The sequence below is a fragment of the Pseudonaja textilis genome, unplaced genomic scaffold, assembly GCF_049901715.1.
Source record: "Pseudonaja textilis isolate UNSWEBS1 unplaced genomic scaffold, rPseTex1.2 PTEXSCF22, whole genome shotgun sequence".
NCBI lineage: Eukaryota > Metazoa > Chordata > Lepidosauria > Squamata > Elapidae > Pseudonaja > Pseudonaja textilis.
The window spans coordinates 1,293,814-1,303,719 of record NW_028262865.1 but is presented as its reverse complement, the minus strand read 5'-3'; the positions used below and the strand labels follow the sequence as shown (position 1 = coordinate 1,303,719).

Sequence of the window (9,906 nt, the reverse complement as noted above, 5' to 3'; positions counted from 1 at the left end):
TCCCATTGCTTTTTCTCCAGGACGCTCTCTACAACAGAGCGCAATTACAGCCAGATCGATAAGGAAGCTCTAGCAGCTGTTGCAGCAGTGAAAAAATTTCACGAGTTTCTCTTTGGCCATTTTTCGAGCTGGTCACGGACCACAAGCCCCTCCTGGGTCTACTAGCTGGGGACAAACAGACCCCTCAGGTCCTTTCTCCTAGAATGACGAGATGGACCCTCTTCCTTGCAGCCTACTCCTACAGACTCATACACCGCCCAGGTAAAACATTGTCCCACGCTGACGCTCTCAGCCGCTGTCCCTTGCCGGCTCCAGCTGAAGACCCTGCTCCTGTCCACGCTATTTTTGAGGTCACCCAACTGGACCTCCCCATCACTGCCCTTGACATTGCTGCTAAAACAAAGGCAGACAAAACGCTCGCCCAGGTGCTCGACTGGGTGAGGAGGGTGGCCGGGTTGTAATGTTGAAAACAAATTCACACCTTTCAAGACCCGCATGCAGGAATTGTCCAGTTTGCAGGGCTGTCTACTGTGGGGCACTCGGTGGTCATCCCGACCTCACTGCGTACCCGAGTTCTGGAGCGTTGCACGAGGGACACCCTGGCATCGTTAGAATGAAGGCATTAGCACGCAGCTACGTATGGTGGCGGGCCTCGGCGAGGACGTCGTCAGATGGGTAAGTTCCTGCAACATTTGCCAGAATCCCGTCCTGCTCCTCCTATTGCCACCCCTACTAAATGGGAGCGCCAGCGCTCCGTGGTCCAGAATTCACATCGACCTGGCGGCCCTTTGCATGGGAAAATGTTCCTAGTAGTCGTGGACTCCTATTCTAAATGGATTGACATAGCACAACTATCCACGACCACCACACAAGCAATTACCAAAGTATTAACTCGCCTGTTTGTAACACACGGGCTACCCGACTCCATTGTCTCCGACAATGGCCCACAGTCGCATCAACCGAGTTCAGCCGTTTTGCTGCCAACCTGGGTATCCGCCACATTTTCACAGCCCCATTTCATCCTGCCAGTAACGGATTGGCTGAAAGGGCCGTCAGGACCACTAAAGAAGCCCTGGCGAGGTTCAGTAAGGATGATTGGCACCACAAACTCGCGCGTTTCCTGATGAGCCAGCACTCAACTCCATGTTCAGTCACCAATAAGTCCCCAGCTGAGCTCCTGATGGGCAGGCACCTGAGGACTGTATTGGACAGACTGCACCCACAATACTGCCCTGACTCTCCCCTCGCTTCCACATCGGGGTTAGACATTTTATCTTACAGGAGCCAGTATTCGCGAGGAACTCGCTGGAGACCCCCTGTGGATTCCGGGCGAGATCGTGGCCATCACCGGACCCAGGTCGTATCGAGTCAAACTGGAGGACGGCCGTGTCTGGAGAAGGCACCTGGACCAGCTGCGTGGCGTCTCGGCACCCTCGCTAGCAGGGACCCAGAATTACAAAGCGATGGGAGGCCTCAACATCAACCCCACATCCACATCCTTCCCGGCGACCAGTTTACACCAGCAGCCATTCCAGAAAGCCCGAACGCGGACAGCGGCGCCCAGACGGCTGACCAGTCCGATCCAGTCTACGGGAGCACGTCCCCAGTGACCAACCCTACGAGTCCCGGACCTGCCCGAACCGAGGGCACGTTGGTGACACTTTACCGGCTCTGCTTTCCCAGACAGACCCTGAACGGACAGACAGCGTTCCAGAGCTGCGCCCGTTCCGGGCGCCAACATAAACCTCCTGCCTACCTCAAAGACTATGCGTGTTCGCATCTGGGGGAAGGGTATTATGTCCTGAGAACCCTAGGAGTTCTCACTCAGGTCCATTCACTTTGCGGGCGTTCTTCCCCTTCACTCATTGGTTGGTTCTCCCCAGCAGCCAGCTATAAAAGCAGGCTGCGGGTTGAGAATGGGAGGAGCCTGCGCCGTGGCGATACGGTCTGCAATCGAGCTCCTCGATTGCAGCCGATATCTCCGCTACCGGCCGGTCCAACGGACCTACGCTGTCCCGTAGGGGTAGCCATCGTGAAGAGCGTACCCTGAGGACTCCGGGGATACCGCAAAATCCCTGGAGAGCCCGGGTGAAGCTCTTCTTGCCAGCGGCGGAGAGGCAGCCCCATGCTGCTGAAGCCGGGCGGCTCCAGATAGAATGAGTTTGAGAAAGAGTTCGTCGGTTGGGTGAGAACCTTTTTTTTCTTTATTTAATTTTTTGAGCCTTGAAAGTCCACTCTGACTACTTGAAGAAACCTGTGTGATTTTTTTTTCTTTTGACAAAACTGACTAAGCGGCGTTTTTTTAAGGGAAACGTCAAAGAGAGAATCCATTTACTTTTTTTTTTCTTTCTTTGCTTCCGGACTTTATTGTTATTTACTGGATAACTGGACTGTTTCTTTTTATATTTATATGTTTTACTCTTCTTCTGGATTTTTTATTTTTAGGCTAGAGGCTCCCTTTGATTTTGTTTTCTGCTTTTGTGTATTCCATATCGGCTTTTCCCTTTTCCCTTTTTTTTTTTTTTTTATGCTCTTCAGAGTGGAGGGGGGAAAGTGAGAACTAAGAAACTTTGTAACACTGCCAACTAGAGGCTTGGAAACATTTTACTTGAACTGGAAAAAACAAACTCTTCTTCTCAAGGACACCCTCTGATAAGATAGAGGAAAGCACTTTGTTGAATATTATTACAGGTGTCTTTCTGGATATTTATGGCTTAGCTTTGAAGCTTGTGGGAAAGAGAAGGGAGTTATAATTAGAGCCTTGGACAATTAAATAGAGTGCAGTGTATTGTTGCTTATTCCCTTTTTTTAATTCTTTTTTTTTTAGTTCCGCCACCCCCTCCACTAACATCAAGGTCTTTATTTTTAAGTTTGATTTATTTGCAAAGGGAAGCCTCTGAATTTTTCCTTTATTTTTATTTTATTTTGATTTATTTTGCTTTATTTTTTCTCCTTTCTATTTGGATCCTGCTTTTCTTTTTTAATGTACATCAGTGGACTATTTCTTTTTCCTTTTTTCAATTGAGGTTTTTTTTTTTTGGCTGGTCTAAGGTGTGGAATTTGAAGAAATTTATTTTTCTTGGTTTTTGCTTTGTTTTTTTTTCTCTTTTTCTTTTTTCCTTTTTCTTTTTTGGCTTTGTCTTGTTCATTATTATTATCACTGGGTTTTTACTCTTATTTTTACCCTCTTTTATGGATTATTTTTCTTAATTGGATTAAGGTCAGGAAGAATTTTTCTTCTTTTTCTCTCATTATTGGCTTTTTATTGTTGGCCCTTTTATCTTGGATTATAACTTCATACTTTTTTTTGGATTAAAATTTGAAAGAATTTGAAGAGCTGGAATCACCTAAAATGAGTAAGAAATTTATATCTTCGGGTGCCTCTATGTCTGCTTCTGCCTCCCCACCATCTGGACAGCGCTCAATTCAGACATTGTTAAAGCAAGATAAAGAAAAAGAACAAGAAAGAGTATCCTTTCAGATGATTATGCAAGGAATTCAAGATCTTAAGGTAAAAATAGATACTATTGAACAAAGAACAGGTAGGACGGAGGAAAAAGTGGAAAGTATTCAACAGATGATGGGAAAATATGAGGAGAGACTTCAAAAAGTTGAAGAGGGGGGCAAACGAAGAGAGGAGAAGATTGGAAATATTGATAATAGATTAACAGTGATTGAACAAGAAAAAAGTGAGATGTTGAAGTGGGAGTTGGATAGATCAGAATTTTATCTTAGATTTCAAAATATAGAAGAAGAAAAAGCACAAGATCTGGCTGCGATAATGGTAGGAATCTTGGCGGATGCGCTGGAGATAACAGAAGAGAAGATGATGGATGGAATAGATGAGATATATCGAGTTTTTACAAGATATGCGATGAGAAATAACCTACCCAGAGAAGTTCATATTAGATTTATTAAAAAATCTATGAAGACACAAGTATTACAAGTGGCAAGAGAGAAGACATTGAAATACAAAGGTAAAGAAATTTTGGTTTTAAAACAAATACCTAGAAGAGTGAGAGAGATGAGAAGAGAATATCGATTCCTGACCAAAAGGTTATTGGAAAAAGAGGTGTCTTACAGATGGTTGATCCCAGAAGGATTGATGTTTACGTGGCAGGAACAGAGACATAGAATTGATTCAATTGAGAAAGCAGAACTGTTTTATGCAGAAGTTTTTGGAGGGAGAGAAGGAGGGGCAGGAAAGGAGGTTCCACCAATTGAATCCCAAGAGGAACAAATGGAGATTGGAAAAGAAGAAGGTGCAGTAGGTGGACAAGTGGATATTAAAGATCAACGTGAAGCAAGACCCACGAGTGTGGTTAAATCTGTGGTGGTCTGACATTTGAAATGAGACGCAGGGAAAACGTCTGAGCAAATGCCAGCCCCGAGTAAACCCAGGTACCAGCTTTTATTGAGAACAAAATGCATATACAGAAAACAAGTGACCTCAACAGGATGTTATTTCCACAGGATATATAGGATGAGAATAAACAGGATGAGAATATACATCTGCGGAAATTCCCATGGGAATGGCTCAGCTATGTACTATGACCTTTCACCGATTTATCTGGTCCCCTAAGCTTTGCAGGTCATAACAGGACAAAAACACCCATAGCAGGCGGAAATGCCCCCACCAGGGGCATTTTTTAGTCCCTAGATCTATGCAAAGCTATACAAGGACCCACAGAATAAAATATATTACCACATTCCTCCTTTTTTATTTATTCAAAGATAGGGGTGTTTTAGTGGCATAATACACAGTTCCTCGCGACTTTGTCTCGTACGCTGAAAAACGGAGGTACATATTTGAAATAGATTAGGAATACATTGAATACAGCAACATAACATAATAAGTATAATAACAATTGTCACAACTAATTGAAGCAATGAACGTAACCATGAGCTGTCAGGAAGCCAATCCCATAGCAAAGCCCAAGGTGACTTATCAAAGCCATCTTTTCCTGCTTCGTGTTCAGCTATGCGGTCTTCCATATCATGAACAGTTCTTGTAATGTTAGGCTCATAATTATGTATAAAAATACAACAATGTGAATGAATTAAAGCACAAACTCCTCCTTTAGCAGCTAACATTATGTCTAAAGCATAACGATTTTGTAAAGTAACTTGGCGAATTTCAGACACTTCTTCATTTAACATCTTAATGCTCTTAACAGTATTATTAAACATAGCAACGGTGAAATTATTTAAAATATGCAGATCCCGATAATTCATAGCCACCCCCAAAGGTGGTAATGCCGCCTGGAAAGTTGAGTTAACCACCACCCTCCCGTGGTGAGACCCGAATCCACCTCCCTCCTGTTACGAATCCGGGCCTTGGGCAGTTGGTCTAACTTATATATTACTGGGATGACATGCCCAATCGTACACACCCAGACCAATCCTTTGGCCATTGTTGATAGGCAGTATCCCCACATAGCAACCATAACCCATCCGGAAGAGGAAAGTATTTTAAATGCTTATGATAGATATTATTGGAGGCTTGACTTTCCCAACTCCACATTAACCACATCCAAGTACAAAGAACATATGCCCCATGTTGAATATCAGGCCTCTTAGTAACTGTTTGATTTATACAACAATCATAGGGACCTTTCAAAGTCCGGGATGACGTAGAAGATATCCGATTTATGCAGTTGTTCTTACTAGTAATGCTTTTTACACATCTCATGCATCCTCCTTCCAAAGGAATCACCTTCTTACAGAGTGTAGTATTTCCCAGCAAAATAGATTGAGTCCCTACAGGGGGGCGGTAATAACAAACCGATGCTTTGGTAGTGAAAGTTACCTTTGTTGTGAACAATGTTTGATTCCACTTTTCGGGTCTGGACCCCAGTAAAGCCAATGTTTAAAATCATTATAATCAAAATTAGCACTGGTTCGCTCATTCAAAGGAACACCATGTAACAAAACTCCACCTTTCCCAGACCCAGGCACATGCATACAAAGCCAACAATTAGTTACATTTAAACCCTTAGCTGCCATCCGAATGTCCTTGATGTAGGAATTTTCTTTCCATAAATTATCACCAAGGTCTCTAGTTTTTGAGATAATAGCAGTTCTCCGCCTCCGTATTAGAGTCCGTGGAGGCATAAGACGAATGGAAAGAGAGTCTGTGTAAGGAAACTTAGGTAACTCCAATTGACATCTATATTGTCCATAGTCTGAAACAGAAACATTAAACAGGATCAGAGTTGTAGCACAGGCTGAAGATATAATATCCTTATCAGGTCCCGAATAAAGAATGTCTTGACCCTTATGCCAGGACCAATATGCTGGAAAAATCAAAGGATGCCGCTGTTTGCAGATCAATTTAATCCGATTCCCAAAGGAACCTGCTGCATACAATTTGATAACCTCAGATAAGCAGTCATCTTTTCCCAGCCTTCACAGCGCCGCGCCTGGATTGCCGGCATCAAGAGAATCAGGAACCACGGAAACGCCATCCTGAGAATCAGGAACCTCCTTCACTGGCACCTGCGAAGGCGCCTGAGAATGATCAGGCCGAACACACCGACCAGGAACCCAACGAATTTGACCAAGATGTTCTACTGCTGTATAACCACGTCCCCACGTAATCAGTTCAGCGGGAACCCATGCCGGATCCGGAAGGAATCGCACCAACACTCTAGGCCTCACTGCATCTGTAGAAGGAGAAGAAAAATGCCTGCTGGCCGCACTCGCAGGGGGGTTACCAGACAAATTTAAAAAATTTAAAGTATACAAGGCTAGATTTAATTGATCTTGAATTGCCGGAAGCCCCAGGAGCTTCCCTCCTTTTTTATTTAGTTTAGCTAACATGTTCTTGAGCGTGCCATTATAACGCTCTACAATAGCCTGTCCTGTGGAATTGTATGGAATCCCAAATTTATGTTCCACGGACCACTGTTTGCAAAACTGATCAAAGACTGTGCTCCGATAAGCCGCACCATTGTCTGTTTTTAAAGTTTGAGGCATACCAGCGACTGAAAATGTCTTAATGCAATGATTGATGACATGTTTAACCGCTTCACCTCTTTGAGGAGTAGCCATTAGGAATCCTGAGTAAGTATCCACAGTCACATGTATATACTTCCAAGGTGCAAATGATGGATACTGAGTAACATCCATTTGCCAAATCATTGAAGGTTTCAACCCCCAGTTGACTCCCATAGGAATAGCTGTGTCCTGTTTTGAACAAGTTGGACATTGTTGAATTATGGCAGCAGCTTCTGCAGCAGTAAGCTTAAATTGATGTGCCAACGCTTTAGCATTTTGATGAAAATAACTATGGCTGTCCCATGGCTGGACAGTGAGAACTGAAGTTACAGCACTGTCAGCTTTGGCATTGCCTTGTGATAAAATTCCAGGTAAATTACTATGGCTACGGATATGGGCAACAAAACACACATTCACACGCTGCTCCAAACATCCTTGCAACAACAAAAGCAAACGTAGAATATTAGGTGATATTCCAGGAGACAAATAAGAACCTGCTACAAAGGGTAACAAATTATATACATACAAAGAATCCACTATTAGATTAAAATCCTGATTTTGAAAATTTTGAAAAGCCAAAACTACAGCAGCAAGTTCTGCCTGCTGGGCAGACTTCTGCTCTGATGTCACTTTTGTATGCCAAATTCCAGATTTATCTTTCCAAACACAAGCACAAAAACTTTCCCTCCATCAGTAAAGACTGTAGGAGCATCTGATATAGGCTGAGACACAAAAAGATTTGCTAAATTAATTCTAACTGATTTATACAAAGATAACCTAGGATCGGCTGGAGGATGACAAGAAAACTTCCTGGCCAAGAATCTACCAAAACTTGCAAAACTCACTATTGCAAATCATTTTGTTCCCAGGTGGCTAAAGCAAAAGGAACATAACATGTTATTGGTTCCATACCAGCAATAGCCTTGCAGCGCTGACGAGCACGATTAAAAATATCAGCGAGCTGTTCTGTGATACAATTTATGGATTTCGATGGTGTATGAGACAAATGAATCCATTCCAGAATTCTTAAAGCTGTTTTTTCTTTTACCTGAACTATCAATGCAGTAGCCCTTCGTTCTGAGATTAAAATCACTGATAATGGACAATCTGGCAAACATCTATCTGTCCACCTACGACTCAAAGCTTGCTCAATCAATGACAAAATCCCCTTTTGTTCTTTATTCAGGGTTATTATGTCAGATGCTTGCTTAGCACTAGCCAAAGCTCGAAACAAAGGACTTAATTGAAGAGTAGTTAAACCCAAATATGGTCTGATCCAATTTATATGACCCAAAAATTGTTGTAAACCTACCAAAGTTAAAGGATCAGGAAGAACAAATTCCAACTTCAGAGGTGTAATGTGACTCAAGAATAATTTATGACCTAGATAGGCAAAAGGGTATTCCTTTTGCAATTTCTCAGGGCTGACTATCAACCCTTTCTCCTTCAGTATAGCAGTTAAAAGAATGACAGCAGAATCCATTGCAGCATCAGAAATATTTGCAGCTATCAAAATATCATCCATGTAATGATAAACCTTCCAATCCGCCGAATTTACTCCGGAAAGGTTGCAAAGCCCAATCTACAAACATTTGACACATGGTAGGACTATTTAACATTCCCTGTGGAAGGACAGTCCATGCATATCGCTTAGCGGGCTGCCCCTGATTTATACTCAAAATAGTAAAAGCAAACAAATCTACATCTTCAGGGTGCAGAGGAATGGAGAAGAAAGCATCTTGCAAATCTAACACTCTTATGTTCCATCCATCAGGTATTAAATTAGGATTAGGCGTCCCACACTGTAGTGGGCCCATTGGCTTTAAGATTGAATTTATCCCACTCAGATCATGAAGAAATCTCAATTTTCCAGATTTCTTCTTGATAACAAAGACTGGAGAATTATAAGGACTAGTGGTAGGCACTATGTGTCCCTTTTCCAATTGTTGTTGAACCAATTCATGTAAATGAACTAATTTCTCACTAGTCAAAGGCCATTGATCTATCCACACTGGCTCCTGCTGGAGTAACTGTAATTTCAATAACTCCACAGGTGGGTGTTCAGTCATCATGAATGACAACTGTTGTATCAAACTGTTGCATCAAATCTCTGCCCCACAAGTTAACGTGAAGGCGCAAAACAATCGGTTGGAAATGTGCAATAGCACTTCCCTGCTTTGTTTTTGCAGAAAGAATCCTCCTACTAACCCGTATGCCTTGAAGTCCTCCGACTCCTCAACAGACGGTGTAGGATCCGCTCGGCCACCCCTAGGCCATTCACTCTCACTAATCACCGAGACATCTGCTCCAGTGTCCAGCAATCCAATAAACTGTCTGCCTTCAACCAAAAGAGTTAATTTTGGTTTCTGATCAGCCTTGACATTTTGCATGATGGAAAACACACTAGACTCACTAAACATATCTGTAGATCCAAATCCACCCTGGCGAATTCTATCTGATTCCCCCAAAGACAGATATGGCAAAACTAAAAGCTGTGCAAAACAACTTTTTTTCAAAGATTGAGGAACAGGTGAATGAACTTGAATTCTTGATCTGACCCTCATCAATCCGAATCAATAACCCCAGGAACCACAAACAATTTACGCTTATGAGCCGATGATCTAGGAAGAAGAAGACCCACAGAAGCCGGAGGCAACGGTCCATAGAAATCCGTTGGCCCTAAACAAACTACATGTGGATATCCTAATTCCAAATCCTCAGCTAATGAAAGATCAATTCCTGCTGAACCTTTTGTAGCTGGTGACCATATTTGATCCCTACCTCTCTCTGGTGGCTCCAACCCTTTGGACATTACTTCACTCTTTAGAGTAGGGAGAATGCCCTGATCCCTGCTTCCTAGTTTTTTCCTTCAGAATGAAGTCTGCACTGATTTGCCCAATGGTATCC

At 42.9% G+C, this 9,906-nt stretch overlaps 1 protein-coding gene across 1 annotated transcript in view; it reads right to left on the bottom strand.

Annotated features, from left to right (window-relative positions):
* Nucleotides 1–7,853: 7,853 nt before the first annotated feature.
* LOC113453541 (autophagy-related protein 9A-like) overlaps nucleotides 7,854–9,906 on the bottom strand; it is a 15,702-nt gene continuing 13,649 nt past the window's right edge. The window contains exon 9 of the mRNA XM_087918991.1: nucleotides 7,854–7,872. Coding sequence (XP_087775117.1) covers nucleotides 7,854–7,872 — 19 coding nt within the window. The remainder of the gene's footprint in view (nucleotides 7,873–9,906) is intronic.